General features: G+C 40.3%; 1 protein-coding gene across 5 annotated transcripts in view; it reads right to left on the bottom strand.

Moving 5' to 3' along the window:
- Positions 1–19,954, bottom strand: part of LOC135222868 (choline transporter-like 1) — a 534,082-nt gene that overhangs the window by 321,715 nt on the left and 192,413 nt on the right. For all 5 annotated transcript variants that reach the window (XM_064261214.1, XM_064261216.1, XM_064261218.1 and 2 more), the window contains exon 5: positions 15,386–15,499. In XM_064261214.1, coding sequence (XP_064117284.1) covers positions 15,386–15,499 — 114 coding nt within the window. The remainder of the gene's footprint in view (positions 1–15,385; positions 15,500–19,954) is intronic.

Here is a 19,954-nt window from a genome sequence, read left to right as displayed (position 1 = left end):
GTGTTTTCTCAAAACTAATTTCTCTCAGTAACACTGTCACATAGAACACTGGCGGTGGCCATGGTACGGGGCGTTCTTTATAATTCTGAAGCAAATTTACATTCATTGACTTTGCTCTACTCTTACCCATATTAATTCCATAATGTATATTTCCCCTCTCCTCTAACACTGAAAAAGGACCTTCAAACCTATAAGATAAAGCGGAACCTTCCTTCTGCACTAGTACTAAAACTTTATCTCTTAACATGGAAATTTGTCTCTTTCGCTTTAAGATGATGTTTCCGTTTAGTCACCCCTTGACTCCCGTTCTCCTTCGCTAGTTGCCAACCATCTCTTAAATTGTTTTTATAATACTCAAGATTAGTTATGTAATCTACTCTACCCTTACTTCTAGACAAAGGTCCGACCATATTGATAAATACATTCTCAAATGATTCGCCTACTGAAGGAATATTACACAACGGAACTCTGGGAATTACTTGAATCGGTTTCCCAGCAATTTGATATTCATGACAGCTTAAAACATACCTCTTCATGTCACTTCTCATTTTAGGCCAAAAGTACGCCCTACCAACCCTTTAATGCCGATTGGACGTATTAAACGTCGATATAAATTGTCTGTTGGGTGCCGATTGGATGTATGGTAAGTCGATATTAAAAAGTTTTTTTTCTAAATTCGCGGAAAAATAGTTATAGGCCTACTAGGCGAAAACTTTTGAATCACGCGCCTTGGGGAATGCTGGGAGCTCACGGATCAAGGCGTTGTTTTGTTTACAATCATTACCCAGGCGCGCAAGCGCGAATTTCTTTCTTCTCGCACTAAAAAGTATCAGCGACACATCTCAGAAATTAATTCGTCACTTTGACATAATTTTTGCACCATTTTATATTAGCCGTTACATGGAGTATTATATATGAAAATGTGTGCAATTTCATGTAGAATACAACAATAAACAACTCATGGTTGTAGCTTTTATCAGTTTTGAAATATTTTCATATAAATAATAAGTGCCAAAATTTCAACCTTCGGTCAACTTTGACTCTACCGAAATGGTCGAAAAACGCAATTGTAAGCTAAAACTCATATATTCTAGTAATATTCAATCATTTACCTTCATTTTGCAACAAATTGGAAGTCTCTAGCACAATATCTTGATTTATGGTGAATTTATGAAAAAAACCTTTTCCTTACGTCCGATTGTCATAATGTTTGCACCATTTTAAATTAGCCGTTACATAAAGTTTTATATATGGAAATGTGTGCAATTTCATGTAGAATACAACTAATAGCAACCCATGGTTGTAGCTTTTATCGGTTTTGAAATATTTTCATATAAATAATGATGTGCCAAAATATCAACCTTCCGTCAACTTTGACTCGACCGAAATGGTAAAAAAACTAATTGTAAGCTAAAACTCTTACATTCTAGTAATATTCATTCATTTGCCTTTATTTTGCAACAAATTGGAAGTCTCTAGCACAATATTTCGATTTATGGTGAATTTATGAAAAAACTTTTTCCTTACGTCCACGCGGTAACTCTTCCGAAAAAATCAGAAATTTTTTCATCCGATTGTCGTAATGTTTGCACCATTTTAAATTAGCCGTTACATAAAGTTTTATATATGGAAATGTGTGCAATTTCATGTAGAATGCAACAAAATAAACAACCCATGGTTGAAGCTTTAATCAGTTTTGAAATATTTTCATATAAATAATGATAAGTGCCAAAATTTCAACCTTCGGTCAACTTTGACTTGACCGAAATGGTAAAAAAAACGCAATTGTAAGCTAAAACTCTTATATTCTAGTAATAATCAATCACTTACCTTTATTTTGCAATAAATTGGAAGTCTCTAGCAAAATATTTCGATTTATGGTGAATTTATGAAATAAACTTTTTCCTTATGTCCGCGCAGTAACTCTTCCGAAAAAATCAGAAATTTTTTCGTCCGATTGTCGTAATGTTTGCACCATTTTAAATTAGCCGTTACATAAAGTTTTATATATGAAAATCTGCGCAATTTCATGTAGAATACAACAATTAACAACCCATGGTTGTAGCTTTTATAAGTTTTGAAATATTTTCACATAACAATAGAAAAATGCGTCCTTCGGTCAACTTTAACGTGACCGAAATGGTCGAAAACTACAATTGTAAGCTACAAAACCTACAGTCTAGTAATATTCAATCAATTATCTTCATTTTGCTACAAATGGGAAGTCTCTAGCACAATATTTCGATTTACGGTGAATTTTTGAAAACGGTTTTTTTTTACGTCCCCATGTTACGAATTCATGCATCATTTTATGATAATATTTTCTCTGTGTTGCCTTGATCGTTTTACAATGTGTTATATACCAAAATGATCGCAATTTAGTGTACAATACAAAAAAAAATATTAACTCGTTAGCTTCAACCGTTTTGCTCACAGCGCGATTTGTATACAATTATATATGAAATTTTTTTCGAGCTGTCATATATCCCAATATTTATATATGATAATGATATTTTTTTTCCTTTCTGATGGTTGCACACTAAACTTCGGGCAATGACAAAAAAGTAGCCAAAAATGAACTCTTAATCTTGAAAACTAAGCGTGCTGTGATTTAAAAAAAAATAAAAAATTTTCCGCTTCGGCGCTCACTGGCGAACGCCGCCGGCATACGTGAGACAATTTTTAAAATACCGCTTCGGCGTTTAAGGGCTAATAGACCTGAAAGTTTCATTTACTCCTAAATGTCCTTGTTCATCATGTGCTAACTTCAAAACTAGGTCACGAAGCTTCCTAGGAACTACTAATTGTTCGGTGATTTCCCCTTTACTACCTGACTTAGGATGAACATAACGACCCAAAACTTCGTCCTTTAAACAAAAAGTTTCCTTACACACATCATCGAAATCATCATCCAGCTCACATTAAAAAATTCGGGTTAGTGTCTCATCCTCTCTCTGCACCTTGATTAGCTCATCCTTATCCAAAATGTTAGAGCCTAATTCATCACCGTAACTAGTACTAGATACCGTTACATTTACTACGTTACTCTCGACAGCTACACCTTCCCGTTGGCTATCACTGTCAACGATAGAGTTAGGTTTCTCAGCCACACTCATGCCAAGATCAACCTCGCCACCTCCATCACACTCGTTCGAATCCATAAACTCACTCTCGTTCGAATCCATGAACTCACTCTCGTTCGAATCCACGAACAAATTATGACTGTAGTTAACATCTGTATCTAAAACCGACCTATTTACTGCCATTTCAGGCACTGGAATCTCACTCACAACAGGATTCACATTCTTGGATAAAGCTAAGTCATTACTGACAATAATGTCAACTCCATCAACGGGCAAACTATCAACAACAGCTAGTTTCACTTCTCCTGACACTACCTGACTTTCTAAATTCAACTTCAACAAAGGACAAAGAACACAAGTGTTAGGAAATCCACCTAACATAACTTTTTCTTCCAAATTGATTTCTGCCCTGTTTGGCACACTCTCTCTCCTAATCAGTGAGACAGCAGCTCCTGTGTCTCGAAGCAAGACCACTTCTCTCGAACCTACTCCTCCAAGAGAGGAAACTACGCCTTCTGACAGAAATTCACCAAAAATTTTCTAGTTTCTCTCATCACATCATTCCTACTTGATGAAAGGTTAACTAGCGATACTGATTTCTTACCGTCCTTCCTTTCTACTGCACAATTCCTCACTAAATGCCCTTTCCCATTACATCGGAAACAAGTTAATTCTAAGCGTCTAGATCCCATTTTACTCTTACAAACCTTAGACGCATGACCTGGTTTTCCGCATGTATAACAGGAATAGTCACTTTTACTCGCATTGCTATTACTAGAACTGAAACCTTTACTGCTTTGTACTCTACCAGACAAAGGATCATTTTGTTTCTTACCAACACTCAAAGTATGAGTTAGACTATATTCGTCAGCTAACTTAGTTGCTCCTGCAAAAGATACTTCTCGCCTATCTTCTATATAAAGCTTAATCTCAGGGGATATGTTATCTTTGAAGTTTTCTAACAACACTAAGTTCTTCGAACTATGAAAATCCTCAACTTTAGCAGAAGTTAAATACAGGCGGCCCTCGGTTAGCGGCAGGGGTTCCGTTCCTGGCCACCGACGCCAAGCGATTTTCGACGCTGAGCGATTTTAAAGCCTACGGCGGCCGCACACCTTCTTTCGAAACTCTAGACCAGTCAAAGGCGCCGTAATCCCACAACGGCGCAATAAGTAAAATTATATTTATGCATTATAGTACTATAGAATTTACTGTACAGTACATGTGGGTGTCTAGAGTATGTAAAGATATAATAAAGTTTATACAGTGTACAGGTAGCTGTAGTGCTCAGGTTACGATCATTAGTCTTACGATAGTCCGATTTTATGAGAGATCAAATTACAATGGCCTAACTTTATCCATCTTCTAGTTACATAAGTTCAATAACAGCAAAAGAGAATGATGAAAGTATGGTTTTAACGTTATACTCGTTGCGTGAACGTGTACAGCCATGAACAACCGAACGAGAAACAACTTTTTTTTTTTTGTTTTTTTTTTCTAAGTACAACCGAACTGGATAACATCTGTTTGGCTTGTATTCGATCATTGTACTACAGTGCAACATTGCCGTATTTGTTATAAATGGCGTTATGTATAGAATAGAACTGAGATATCTTAATGTAATAACTTTATTCGCTATAGATCAGAGATCAATATAAATTAAAGATCAATCGGGAAATATACCGTTAAATTTAAACCTAGTTATAACTGAAGCTGAGAAAACTGTTCAAGCTGCTAATGACTATTATCGTACATCGGCAACAAGGATAAAACTGCAGTAAACGTCTGCCATCACACACAACTGTAGATAAAATTGGGATAAAATCATTTTAATCAAAACTACTGTGCTTGAAAGAACACATTTTACTGTTGGTTTCACGCTGATATAAGATAAATAACGTAAAGTTCGTATTACGATGATATAAAGGATTATTGCGAACGGAATCACGTAATTTTTTACGCAATAAACATGCCGCCAACGTAATCTGTTAAAAAAAAAAATAGTAGTTCACATTCACAACGAGACATATTCAATAAATATTTCCACCTAAAAACACGCTGTATAAGGAAAAATAACTTTGTCTCATATAAGTCAAGTATATAGATATTCGTTTATGCTAACTAGAAGAAAGAGCATTCGCTCAGAATTGCGTTATGGTGAAACAAACTCGTATTCATCAGCTGATTTCAAACCACAACATTGGCCGCTCCACGGAATATGGGCTTAAGTTTGCCGTAGTATTATAAAATACAATAATATGAGAATACATACAATATTCTTGGATACAGTGAAATAATGTATAACTTTTTAAAGGATTTATGGAAAAGATGCATAATTAATCAAATAACACAATGCATTTTTTCGGAACTGGCGGACAAGAACGAACATGAAAAACCATCCCCTGACAACATGGAGCGTAGTTACAAAGGCTGCCTTAATTTGTATCTTATTTCTGTACAAAAATTAAAATACCTTTACATAATATATTTTCATAGACATTTTAAACATAAAAGCATAAACATTTGAAAAATCGACACATCGATCGCTAAATTTGCACTCTTTTTAACTCGACATTTTCGGAAGAGCGGCAGACGGCGGCATACAAGAACGAACTTGAAAAAAACATCGTAGTCGATAACTTGAAGGGGAGTTTCAAAAGCTGCCTTTTTATCATATTTCTGCACAGAAATAAAAAATACCCTATTCATAATACATTTTCATACACATTTTAAAGATAAAAGCATAAACATTTATAAAATCGACACATCGATCGCTAAATTTGCACTCTTTTTAACTCGATATTTTCGGAAGAGCGGCAGACGGCGGCATACAAGAACGAACTTGAAAAAAAACATCGTAGTCGATAAACTTGAAGGGAGTTTCAAAAGCTGCCTTTTTATCATATTTCTGCACAGATATAAAAATCCTTATTCGTTAATACATGTCATACTACATTATAAACATAAAAGCATAAACATTTATAAAATCGACACATCGATCGCTATTGCACTTTGTTTAAATCGATATTTTCGGAAGAGCGGCAGACGGCGGCTTACAAGAAAGAACATGAAAAAATATCGTATTTGATAACGTGAAGGGCAGTTTCAAAAGCTGCCTTTGTATCATATTTCTGTACAGAAATAAAAATGCCTTTCACGTAATACATTTTCATACACATTTTAAACAAAAGCATGAACATTTATGAATCGACACATCCATAGCTAAATTTGCACTTATGTAACTCGATATTTTCGGCATAGAACAGCGTCAGAGGCATATATTTTATCCTAATACCTACGTAATAACTCTCCATAAAATTTGTTAATATAATTTGCATAACCTTTATGGTCTGAACGGCATTTCTACAAATGTATGAACTCGTTAGACAACGGCGCTAGCGGCGCTGTTAACTGAAATTTGTGCCGTAAAGATACCTTTAAAATGCCTTATTTTTTTAATGAATATTTTTGACGACCGCTGTAAAACCGATTCGCCGTTGAGTGATTGCGCCGTTAACCGCGGGCTGCCTGTAATAAAAAAACAGCCTTTCTAACTTCTTACCTTATTCTACATATGTAATATTTTCATCCTTTCTCAAACTTCCAAATTTCTTATGGTACGCCTCCGGTACTAACCTGTACGCACTAAGAACAGTTTCTTTTACAATATCATAATTATCACTTTCCTCCTTAGACATGCAACTATACACAGTAAGCGCCCTACCACTGAAAACTGACTGTAAATATAAAGTCCACATTTCTTTAGGAGAACCTACTCTTTCCATTAACTTCTCAAAACACATGAAATATGTACTAGTTACATCTTCCTCATCAAGCTTTGGTACTAATTTCAGCACTGCACTCATACCTAACGTATCAGTTTTGTTTTCGTTGTCGCCTGTCCGACTGTTACGAGTACTTTCCCTTAACCGAGCAATTTCCATCTCATGCATACGTTCTTTCTCTCTTTCTTCCTGCTCATGCATATGCTCTTTCTCTCTTTCTTCCTGCTGCATTACCAACATTTCTCTCTTTTTCTCTTGCTGCATTTTCAATACTTCTCTCTCAGCCGCTCTTTCATTTCTCTCATACTTTTCTCTTTCTTTCTTCTCAACATACTCACGGAGATCATTCCCCTCTAGACCTATGAGCTTACCTGACTCAATAAACTCTTTCACCATCTCACTCATTCTGGTTCTTTCTATATTCTCCTTGTTTCAAACTGTTACAGCTGAATATTACTGGCCAAGGTCGCCACAATGTTGAGAACTGAGAGAGAAGTCCGCTTCATGTTCGATATTATTATAAACAAAAAGAATTCAACACCAACAGTTGAAACTGGGGATATGAATATAGAAAGAAACACTAACACAACAAAGGTTTATTTACAAGCTTACTAACAAAGATAAATGCAGAATGGTGTCTCCTATTTACATAAAAAAGGTAAAATCTTACACTGCATGAACTGGGGGAACAGTGAGGTAATGAAAGTACTTGCCGACCAGTTTTGCAACTTGAAGCGATGGCTTCACAAAAGGAGAACTCTAATTGCAGATGCCTTCTTGCCTCTGTATTGCAGAAAATAATGTCTACTCTTGTTACTTGAAGGGCAGGAACTCCCCAAAACCTCTAGCAGAACGTTTCTTCTCTGAAGGTTTGCTCTACGTTGAAATATCTCTGTCGTCCACTCCTGACAACGACTTGACCAGAATCCAACCAACTCTCGAGCACCTTTCTCTTTTTGATCCTTCGTCCTTCTTCTCTTATCTCACTCTGATGATCTCTGCTGCTGATCTCTCACTGATAATCTGATCTGTGGCTCTTACTGATGATCTCTTACTCTGTGACTAACTGATGATCTGCCTTCTCCTACTTCGTCCGTCATATTTATACGGCATTCTAGGGGTAGGGCCTACGGCGAACGCCACAGACTCCCGAGATTACGGGAATGATTTAGAAGAATCTCGACGGAATATTGCATCAGAAATGGCGGCGTTTCTCACGTCACGTCAGCACCTGTCAAGTTCCACAACACTCCTGTCGATTCTAGAACTATCATGAGAACAGGCACTTACAACACACGCGTGAAAGCATCTGTGCTGCAGAACTTCTCAAAGATGCGTTTTCCTTTCCCGTAACATGTAATTCTTTGCTATGAAGCGATTACCATTACAGCTTGGAATGGATTAGCCATTTTACATGTAAAATGCGGTTCAAGATACAAAAAGTTCATGATACGAAGGCCGCCTCGGAATGGATTAATTTCATATCTCAAGGTACCACTGTAACTGCTTTCTGGCAGGCATTTTCAATAATAGACAAGGAACACCACACCAAACATAGTTTGGACAAGGAATGCTGCAGATACCTACATTCAATTTTTCTAAAAAGCACATGTTCAAATCAAAGTAGGTGAATGTCAAATGTATACCAATATATTTTCTTTAAACACTATAATCTGTTAGCTATAGCATGGAGTAATTCCAGTAAAAATAAATTACATAAAATTAATATAAAATAAAAAACCCTAATATTAGTTACTGATACATCCCTATTTTAACTGCTGAATTACCAATCTATCATTATTTCTTTTTTCTGCATATACAAAGACTACGGGAAGTGAAACAAAAGTACTAAAATATAAAGAATATGAGTTAAAAGTACAAATCCAGTAACAAAACAAACTCAAAAGTAAATAAATACGTACAAGCAAATGACAGGTTTCACCAAGACACAAATGTTTCCATCACCTGCATTTTTTGTTGCAAGTGTGGCAACTTGGGCTAACCTTTCATTACTAGTTCGAAAACCCAAAGCTTTAAACTTTCAAGTACAATTTAAGGTACAAACATTCTGACTACAGCCCTTACCAATATAGTACATACTATATTTACTGGTTAAGGTCTTCATTGGTAAACAGTTTGGTTATAATAAGGTACTGAATTTGTACTTTGTATTCCTATTCTCTTTCCATGTTGAGATTACTAGTTTCTATGATAATCCATAATCCAGAACTTATATATAAATCAATGTTTATAAACACAAAAAAATGATATTGTTATGATACAATAAAGTTTGTTCATACTTACCTGGCAGATATATATATAGCTGTATTTTCTGAAATCCGACAGAATTTTAAAAACTTCCGACACACGCAGTGGTCGGCCAGGTGGTTAGTACCCATTCCCGCCGCTGGGAGGCGGGTATCAGGAACCATTCCCATTTTCTATTCATAATTTTTATTTCCACTGTCCCCTGAGGGGAGGTGGGTGGGTACTTGATTATATATAATCTGGCCAGGTAAAGTATGAACAAACTTTATTGTATCATAACAATATCATTTTGTTCATGAAACTTACCTGTCAGATATATATATAGCTGAATCCCACCTTTGGAGGTGGGAAGGGACAGAATAGAAGGATTTTGGGAAACAAATGCATGCAGATGATTTACATCTTGGTTCCACCTGTTAGCATAGCTGGCTTCGTGGTTACTGCCACGTAAGTCTGCTTGTGCTACTAGAGTTGCCAGTGAGGTAGAGACCTATATAGCTGGTGCACTCCAGATGATCTGTCAACAGGGGCGAGACCACGACGTGACTAGACCATATTGACCATACCATGAGGGCTAAGAAGTAAAATAAATATATATATAAATATATATATCACCACCTGACCAACCTAGCCAAAGTTAAGGTGTGTTAACTAAGGCTTAAGAGTTAAGAAGTCGCCATTGTCGGCGACTCAACAACTAAATTAAGAGCTCTTCCTAACCATTTTCTACAGGATAGGATGAGTGGTACTTCTTGCCCCCAAGGTTGTGTCTGCAGACACGTATGGCCCTAGCGAGCAGCAGATCTCATATGCCATCTTCACATCTCGCAGGGAGTGTGAAGTGAACACGAGTGCTTTGCTAAAACATGGGGCTCAGGATGTTGCTGAGTGCCATGCTCTGTTGAAATGCTTCCGAGGCCGCGCCCTCACCTCGTGAGCATTCAGATAAAAAGATTTCAAATCTTTGTGCAAACACAATGAAGGAGCATTTTTGAAAGAACTCCTTAACACTAAAGCCAGGGTGTTCTTCAATATGGGTAAGTCTGGTCTTTTTCGGAACACTGCAGATTGCCCGAATGACCGACTTTCTTGAGTTTTATGTAGATAAAACTTGAGAGACCCGACAGGGCACAGGACTCTCTCTGGCTCCTGCCCACTAACTTGTGCCATCCTTGCTTCCAAGCTCCTGGCCCGAGGACAAAACGGGTTTCCATTCTTAGGCCACAACGGAAGGCTTAGAGAGCACACCGCCTGTGTTCTCTAAAGCCAAAACTTGTGACGATGGCTTAAAATCTCACTAACCCTCTTTGTCGTATCTAGGGTGGTTAGAAGAAGGCCTTCCTGATCACATGCAAGAAGTTAACAGGTAGGAGAGGTTCGAATGCTTTGACATCAAGAACTTCAGACTACGTCTAAGTTCCATATTGAAAGCTTCGATCTGGACATGCACAGTCAGTCCGTCTGTACTAAAGTCAGGTGACCGACCAGTTGAACAGTCAGACGAATCAAGGACAGCAAGGCTGTACCCTGAAGACCATAAGGCACTATTCTTCGCTGAAGGATGAGTGTCTGGACTGCCTGGGCGATTCAATCTACGCAAACCTTGGGGGGTGTATCAACGCAACCCAACGTCGTCAGCGAATCAACTCCTGAGCAACTCCTGACTCGAGCTTCTGGTGCCAGGAGAAAGGAGCGAGGAGCAAAAAGGTGATTCAGTCCCGAAGGAAAAATGCCTGACAGTCCAACCTGGTCTCATGTTACACGATCATCGGGGGTGTATAAACGCAACCGACTTCGTCAACAAGAAACTCAGGGCTACTATATGTCGCCTGATCTCGCACGAGTGTCTGACTCCGAGAAAACAGGTGAGACAAAAAGTAGATGGTGAGCGAGTTTCGAGATTCCACAGAACTCAAAGATCGTGAAGGGCTTTGTTGTTTGACAGAAGCAAATCTCTGAGCCCAAAGGCCGTCAACAACATATTTGCGTATTCTTTAATAGTTGTGACTGCCAGCTTATCCCATTCTTCAGACGGAAATGGAAGACGGTAATCTTATTCCTGTCAACAACTCGATAGTCTGAACGTAGTCAGACTCAGAGCAGAGAGGTTATAGGTACCTTTCGAGTTAGAGTAGACCGACTCTCTCGGAAAAGGTCCTTGGAAAGTGAACTAGGAAGGACGTGACCTCTGTGAATCCAGGATCCTGAAGGCCAACATGGGGCGATCAGCGTCATTGTCGCTCCCTGTGACGTCATAAATCCTCTTATTACATTTCCTAAGCGATTGAAAAAGGGGAAAAGAGACTAAACATCCATCCCCGTTCAATATCATAGGATGGCGTTTAATGGTACCGATCTCGGATCGAGAATAAGGGAGCAGAGAAGAAGAAGCCTCTTCGTCCTCAACATATCGAAGAGAAGAATGAAAGGGCGTCCCTAAAGTCTCCACAATTCTCAACATACTTCTAAAGAAAGATTCCACTCGGACGTCAATAGTTGCTGCCGTCGATCGAGACGATTCGTACGGACTTTGCAATCCTGTAACGAACATCTAGAGGAATCCTGTAACGAACCTCTAGAGGATCGTTACATTCTACGCCTGTTGTTATAATAGGCTCTTTCTCGTAAACTCGAACAGGGACCGAGAGAAGATACTTCTTAAGATATGAGAGAGCTGTGGAATATCAGAGTTGATCTGGACCACTGGTTCCAAAAACTCGTTTCGAGGACTGGAGGGACGACCGAATTGCTTTTACTTCTTTCAGATTAAGATCCAGGACATCTGAAACCCTATCCAGATGTCCGGCACCTTCTGAGGTGATAGACGCACTGAGAGATGTTCAGAATCATTCCTAGATCTTGAATAATATTTCAGTTTCCCGGTAGGAAAAAACTGTGGAGGTCTGAATTGCAGTCTATTCGGGGAAACAAACTTCAGGAAGGAAATGGTCCCCAGCAAGCATCATTCCCATCCATCCCCGAGTATGCTTACTTCCCTAATAAGGCTGCGCTTTGCCTAAGCAGGAGAGCATATAAAAGTGCAATGTTGCGGTAGACTCGTAGTTCTATACCGTGCGGTAACGAGCACCGAAAGGATTAAGAGATAACTCTGTTGAACATAGTAAGGCAAAACGAATGCAACGTTTATTCATTCACGTAAGAAATCCCCTCAATCTTAGGCTAAAGTCCGTGATTGTAGGACAGAGATACAGTTAGTCAGTCAATCCCGCAGGAGAGACGTAACCGCCAGCACAGAGATACGGTTAGTCAGTCAATCCCACAGGAGAGAGAGACGTAACCTACCGCGCATGACAGCGCACGAGCTGGTACTGGCTCGGTTGGACTGGAGGACAGGACACAGCAGCAGAGCCAGCAGCTTAAGAACGTCGTCTCTTAACTTTATGTCTGAGTTGCCAGCTACCCTATTCTACGAAGAAATAGGTCCGTTATTTTTGAGCAGAAAGAGACTCTCAAGCTGGTATATTTAAGCGAAACAGAAAACGCTAAATATATAGATGCGTTTGTGTCGTCAGAACACTACCATACAACGGTAAAAGATAAATCGGAAACTCCTGGAAGGCTGCAGGGAGTAACGATTAAATGTCCTTAAAATAATAGACAATAGAGCTCTCGGTTGCCATCCGAAGAAGTAACTACAGCAAGCGTATATGACTCGAACCAACCAGTAGTAAAATAACGCAAGGCAAAATATGATATTATATTACAATAAAGTTTGTTCATACTTACCTGGCAGACATATATATAGCTGAATTCGGAAATACAGCTACATACATATCTGACAGGCAAGTTTCATGAACAAAACTTAGAGAATCAAAGCAGACAGCTCAAGCTTCTTATGTTACTGGACATAAGCGGTCATTGACGTAGTCTACAAGTCTATTTCTTGTACGAGTCTGCGAATGATGAATGAGAGCTCTTCCGAATCTTGTCAATAAGAGCTTATCCGCTTACGCAATATAAAGTTAGAGATGTTTGTCAATGAGAACTAACCCATTTACGGGACAAAGAGATATTTTGTCAATGAGGGGATACCCACTTACTTAACAAAACGATAGTATATTGTCAATGGGGGAAAATCACTGAATTGACAAAACTTAATCCAGGAAGTCGAGCATATTATTTTTTCGATTCCCGTATCAATCGTTTATTGGCAGTATAGCAAAGGAAGTCTTGTCTTGCGCTTTCCTGAAGAGCGTCCTCTTGATGAGTGCTTTTGCAAGAATCCTACCGAAAGTAGTCGAGCGTCATGACGTGTAGGACGTCGAGCTTTTTCATAACCCGTAACTGCCTTATCACAAAGTCTTGAACTGCGTAAAGCAAACGAGATCTTCCTTGAGCTTTCCTTAACTCCATCCACCTATGCGAAAAGCAATATTAATTGACAGAGACCTCTTGAATTCACGAAACCCGATGTCTTGCTGGGTTTCGAAGAAGAAGTTGTCTGTTCACTTTAAGCTTCCTCCGAAGCACTGCCTACTTCACATTCTTTGCAGGTGAGGTAGAAGGTATCACCAAAGGTAGAGGTAAAAATTCTTTAGGCCCAAATCTGAAACAAGAGCTTGAAGAGTTCAACAGAAACGTTCAGCCAGGCGACACACTGGTGTGCGCTGGTGCACGCTCGGCGTCCACTGGCGCGCACTCGGCGTCCACTGGAGCGCGGTCGGCGTCCACTGGCGCGCGGTCGGCGTCCACTGGCGCGCGGTCGGCGTCCACTGGCGCGCGGTCGGCGTCCACTGGCGCGCGGTCGGCATCCACTGGCGCGCGCTTGGCGTGCACCCGCGTGCGCCTGGCGTCCATGCCGAGCATCCCGTCCAAGTCGAGAGGGAACTTCTTATTCTGACAGTAAAAAAGCTTGGACGTCCGCTCTCAAAAGCTTCCTGCTACTATGACTTCTTTTACGTATTTCTCGGTGGAAAGACGGACACGAGTTCAGGCGACGTTCGCCTTCTTACTTCTCACTGAAACGCATAACGAGAGAGAGAGAGAGAGGACGTGAAGCGTCCTCTTCTATAAAGCTTCTATTTAGAGGGCGTGAGTCCTTCCGAAAGCTCCAACCCCTGCACGGGGAGGACGCTTCGGAGGACGAGAAGCAATCCTTCAGGATTCGTGCACGCGCACGCACTTTGGCAGTCTGGGGAGTTTCATCAGATACTGCCGAAGGCACGCCAGATCGGTGGGGGTTCCTTGTAACCCTCCTTAAGCTTTCGACATGCTCCCTCCCGGATCCGGGGATTCAAGCAGAGGTCCCGGCCTAGAGGCGAAACGAGGCCGATCTGACGCACCCTCCACTACACAAGGGGTATCACTGCACTTCACTTTAGCTCTCTAAAGCAAGCACTTTCGATTCTAAGTTACGAATCGAAAGAGTATCAGAGAAAGGGCAATTCCTCTACAGACACTGTTTTAGGGCCCGAAGGCAACACTACAGGGTTAGGAGTAACAATTACAGAAGTAGCACTCTTCACAGCAATGAAGGAGAGCGAGCACCTCTCGTAGACAAATACATAGCCCGTAGGCCATACTACAGGGTTAGGCAAAATAAAGTCTACAGGAAGGTTAGCAGGTTCACTACCCTGACTTTTGTTACTGATTAATTGCGTACATACGAATCATACGTCTTCCTTACGGAATTAGACATGTTTACTGATTAATTGTGTACATACGAATCATACGTCTTCCTTGCGGAGTAGACAAAGTCTCACACTCCTTTCATGACAAATCTCAACAAAGAAGCAAGACCCATACCCCTCGTACATACCAAGTGCGGATCTACCGAAGCTTTCGGTAGCCACACCCTATCTTTGCAGACAACCCCGTCTGAAACTAGCCTAACTAGATTCAGATATCTTATGCAAAAATGAATCAAATTCAAATCAATTTAAGATAGCGTATGCCTAGCCACAAATCCAAGTAAATAAATAAAAAAACAATTAGGATACTTAGGGCAATGAAGTTTCCAAAATCCTAAGACGGAGGTACTGAAAACAGGTGTTTTCAGCACCGGCGACAGAAAAATTATGAATAGAAAATGGGAATGGTTCCTGATACCCGCCTCCCAGCGGCGGGAATGGGTACTAACCACCTGGCCGACCACTGCGTGTGTCGGAAGTTTTTAAAATTCTGTCGGATTTCAGAAAATACAGCTATATATATATCTGACAGGTAAGTTTCATGAACAAATTATGAATTAACATGTTTCAATTAAAATAATAACTTGTAATTTCTTACCTTTGAAATACTGGAAGATTGGGGCACATAGTAAATGACAAGCTGTCATTGAAATGCACATGACTAACATTCTTGAGATGACTGACGTCTTCGCTGTATTTGTAATAGTCATACCTGGAAAATATTTTGGCATTTTAATGTTTAATTCTCTTTTTCTTGAAAGCATATGGTGCACATCCAATTCTGTCATACTAGGAAGCCCAATAATTAATAAGCTTCAACCTTATAAATACAGAGATACATTACAATAAAAATTTCATGTTCCACTGATCCAAACCTCTTATGCCTGCTGCATGATTATCTTGTCCACTGTTCTCCAAGCTTTCCTCACACTCACACCATAGCCACATAATATTTGCTTCAATAAGCGTAAAGATCACAGTATGTATTGTTATTTACGGTGTTCTGTACTGCAACTTACATTAAATGGCACTTATACAGTATTTACAAAGGTGAGATACTATCTGGAAAGCTAATGTTTACCCAAGTTGAAGACTATGTACCAGCAATTGTATCTAGGTCTAGTCAATTCCTATAATACTGTAATATTACTAGTATTTACTAAAATATCATAATTATTACTGTTATTACAGTACGAGCCCTCATAACTTGCACCCTTCGGACCTTAAGGTTGCCAGTTATTTGAATTTGCTAGCTGCATGAGAGATAACATTTTAAAATGTCATACATGCTTCTTGAACTGCCATTTCCTCATCATCAATAATCATTATCTATTTTTTAGTTTTATTATTCAAAAATCCCTAGCTTCTTAAACAAGGGTTATACTGTGGTCATCACCAAACTTTGATATGTAGTAGTGTGAAGAGTGCTTCAATCCATATATTGATACACAGCTACAACCACACTGATGCATTAAAAAGCAAACACACTGAACAAATAGTGTGTGTGTTACTGCTTGGCCCTCCTTTTACCTCAAAAACATCATCCAACTAACCTCCAAATGTCGTGCCAGTGACCCTGGCACCTAATGATACCTCTGCCTCTCACACATCCTCTTAAATCAAGAACAACTGTCCTTACTTTACACAATACAAAATGATATTGTTATGATACAATAAAGTTTTATACATACTTACCTGCATGATACTATACATAGCTATTACTCCGTCGTTCGAGCAGAAATTCGAATTTCGCAGCACACGCGGCAGGTAGGTCAGGTGATCTACCCCCCGCCGCTGGGTGGCGGAATAGGAAACCATACCCGTTTTCTAATTCATATTTTTTCTTCCAGCTGTCTCCTGAGGGGAGGCTGGGTGGGCCATTTAATTGTATATATCTGCCAGGTAAGTATGTATAAAACTTTATTGTATCATAACAATATCATTTTTATACATTCAACTTACCTGTCAGATATATACATAGCTGATTCACACCATTGGTGGAGGGTAAAAGACAGCTATTACTGAATAGACAGGTAAACAACATACGTTGTAGGTAATAAATAAATAAAAACCTTGGTTCCTATGTGTTTAGACTAAGGGTCGACTTCCTAGCTATTGCTAAGTAAGTCTGCTTCGTCTCAAGAGCCTCAGCGAGGATGTGACCTATGGCTAAGAGTTCTTGTAGATCTGTCAATGGGGTCTTATCCACTTACTTGACAGAATCTAGTGGTCATTTGTCAATGGGGTCTTATCCACTTACATGACAATACACCAATGCCTATTGGCATAATTTAAGGAGCACAACACCGATCCCGATCACCTGATCCTAACACGAGGGTTTTGGTGCTTAATTTGAAAAAGAGCTATCCCAAACCTCATTTCAAATAACCCCAGAAAAAATAATACACTTATGTTAAAAATAAAAAATAAAAAATAAAAATTTTAACTCACTAGTTAAGGATCAGTGTCGGCTCCTATCCCAGCAACACATCCGTGGACACGTATAACAAAGAGAGAAGGATCTCTCATAGGCCCACTTGATCTCCTTCGTGCAAAGAGAAGTCAACACAGAGTTCCATCTCCCGTTATACAGCTAATATGACTCTCACGACATATTGTTATGGAAAGAACAAGAATTGTTGAAAGCTCGCACTTCAAGCGCTTTTAATTCTTAGCTGTTTGAAGGAAACGTCAAGTTACTCAAGAAGTGCTTTAGAGATTCCACTCTTCCAAAGAAGACCAGGGCTTTCTTTGCAACAGATCTCTTCTAGATGAAGCCCAGAGCCTGCTTGTGCCTGGCTGGCGCCTCGCCCCTGCCTGGCGCTCGCGCTGCCTGGCGTCTCGCGCCTGGCTGGCGCCTCGCGCCTGACTGGAGCCTCGCGCCTGACTGGAGCCTCGCGCCTGACTGGAGCCTCGCGCCTGAACTGGCGCCTCGCGCCTGCCTGGCGCTCGCGCTGGCTGGAGCTCGCGCCTGGCTGGAGCTCGCGCCTGGCTGGCGCCTAGCGCCTGGCTGGTGCCTCGCGCCAGCCTGGCGCCTCGCGCCTGCCTGGCGCCTCACGCCTGCCTGGCGTCTCGCGCCTGGCTGGCGCCTCGCGTCTGGCTGGTGCTTCGCATTGCCTGGCGCCTCCTCGCCTGGCTGGCTCCTCGCGCCTGGCCGACTTCTACTCACTGTTGGAGATTCGAGCTTGTTAAGAGTCTCGATGAAAACTGGCGATGTCCACCTCGGACACTTTATTTGCCTGATTTATTCACCTCTAGCGCATCTGCGCCAAATTGGAGGCCTACTCCTTCTCCTCATCAGACAATGACAGTGTTTAATTGGACTGTCTTGCTCTGGCGTCTTTACACCTGTTTGGCATTTGGCGCCTGATTGGCGCTACATTGACCGAAAGTCTGAACATTCACAATCGTTTATCAGGAGAAAGGAAAAGGGTGGAAGAAATTCTTTCACTTTGAGCTTATGGCCTCTGCAACAAGGGGAGGTAATTTTAGTCGGCTACATCCAGTAGACGATAGGAAATCTAATAGTCCGAGAGACCAGTCTTCCTCCGAGGAGGGATCATACTTGATACTTCAGTTGCTAACGAGCACTCTTCCTACATGTTGACGAGTTTCTCTCGTTGCAAAATCTTCCCTATCCTTGCCCGAAGGCAGGGAAAGAGCATGGAAGTTTAAGGAGACTCTGAGCTGAAATTGGGAGGATTCCCGATTTCTAGCTCTTTAAATATATCTCTTCGAACCTTCTGGGAAGTAGTTTTGAGCCCTCATCGTATTCCAAAGACTCTGTCAGCAAATGTTTAAATCTTATCTTCTTTTGTAGATAACAACGTAAATACATTGCCTGGACAACGAATCCTTTATCTGAAAGCGTTGATCCAGGATAAAAAGGTATAGTTCTTTGCCAAACATACCATGCTGGCAGGAACCCATTGCCGAGTCTTTCTAGAACTTGATTCCAGATTCCAAGCCCAAAATCTCACTCGTCCTTTTGGTCGATTAGTACCAAGAGAAACATTGATGAGGAGCAGTTCCATCTTGTCAGAACACGGATTCTGAGGACCCAAATAGGATCCCATTGTAAAACTATAAGATCTCCAAGTCTTGTCGTATAGAGGTATTGTGTAAGATCCCGAAGATCTTAATGCTCTGCTATCTCCAATTCCCTTTATAGAGACAGAGTATAGCCTTTTACTGCGTTCTTTGATAGCAGATATATACAAAGGTAATTCTTCCCTCTGAAAGGGAAGAAAAAACCGCTATGTGGTTCACAGAGGTATCGGAAGAGGACAGTTTCCTCATTCCCTCAAGCACGATCTGCAGTAATTATATATCTTATCCATGACTACTGTCATTTACCTTGAAACATCCTCTCATTCATGTCCACTTCTGGTCAGTCTGCACGCAGACAGACTCAGAGTGGAGAGGTTGTTAAGGTCCATTTAAAATAGATGTTGAAAGAATATTCAGACTGTGAGGAAAAGACTTCCAAAACCTGCTGTGAGAAGAACGTGACCTCTGAGAATCCAACCTCACTAAGTCTAAAATGAGGCATAACATATATCCTCTCTTTCTTTGACGCCCTTTGTCTTACATTCTGTAAAGAGTTTATCTTTTAGGGGAAAAAAGACTAAATTTTATTCCCCTTTCTACAACATAAAGATGGCGTTTATTGCTACCTCTCTCTTATATTCTTTCTTCCTGTCCTCGTGCCTGGGCAACGAGAGAATGGAAAAATTCTATCATCGTTATTCTGCAAAACAAATTATTATTATCCTATTCTCCTACTAACTGATCCAGGATCGAGGAGAATCATTCAAGATTCCTATCCTAGGACATCAGGCCGTAATGTACGGTTCAGATACTTGAAAGAGCCTCTCACCCAATACTGAGAGCTCCTACGAGTCTTTTCCAGTACCAAAAACATTACAAGGTCTCCCTTGTTATATGTTTTCATGGGAGTAGGATAATATACCATCCTGTTAATAACAATGAAAGAGGAGAGGAGAGCTGCATGGTTCAAGGGACTAACCGAAACGTGCAATAAAAAAGGGGGTTGCCAAGGTCTTTCTAAAACCTGCACCCAGATTAACTTATGAGTCCGATATATTTTCTATCACTTGTCTCATAAGGTTGAGGAAAGCGAGAGACCTCTAAAGATATCAGTTCT

The sequence above is a fragment of the Macrobrachium nipponense genome, chromosome 8, assembly GCF_015104395.2.
Source record: "Macrobrachium nipponense isolate FS-2020 chromosome 8, ASM1510439v2, whole genome shotgun sequence".
Classification (NCBI taxonomy): Eukaryota; Metazoa; Arthropoda; class Malacostraca; order Decapoda; family Palaemonidae; genus Macrobrachium; species Macrobrachium nipponense.
Note: the sequence above shows the minus strand (reverse complement) of the source record. Positions and strands in the feature narration are given on the sequence as shown.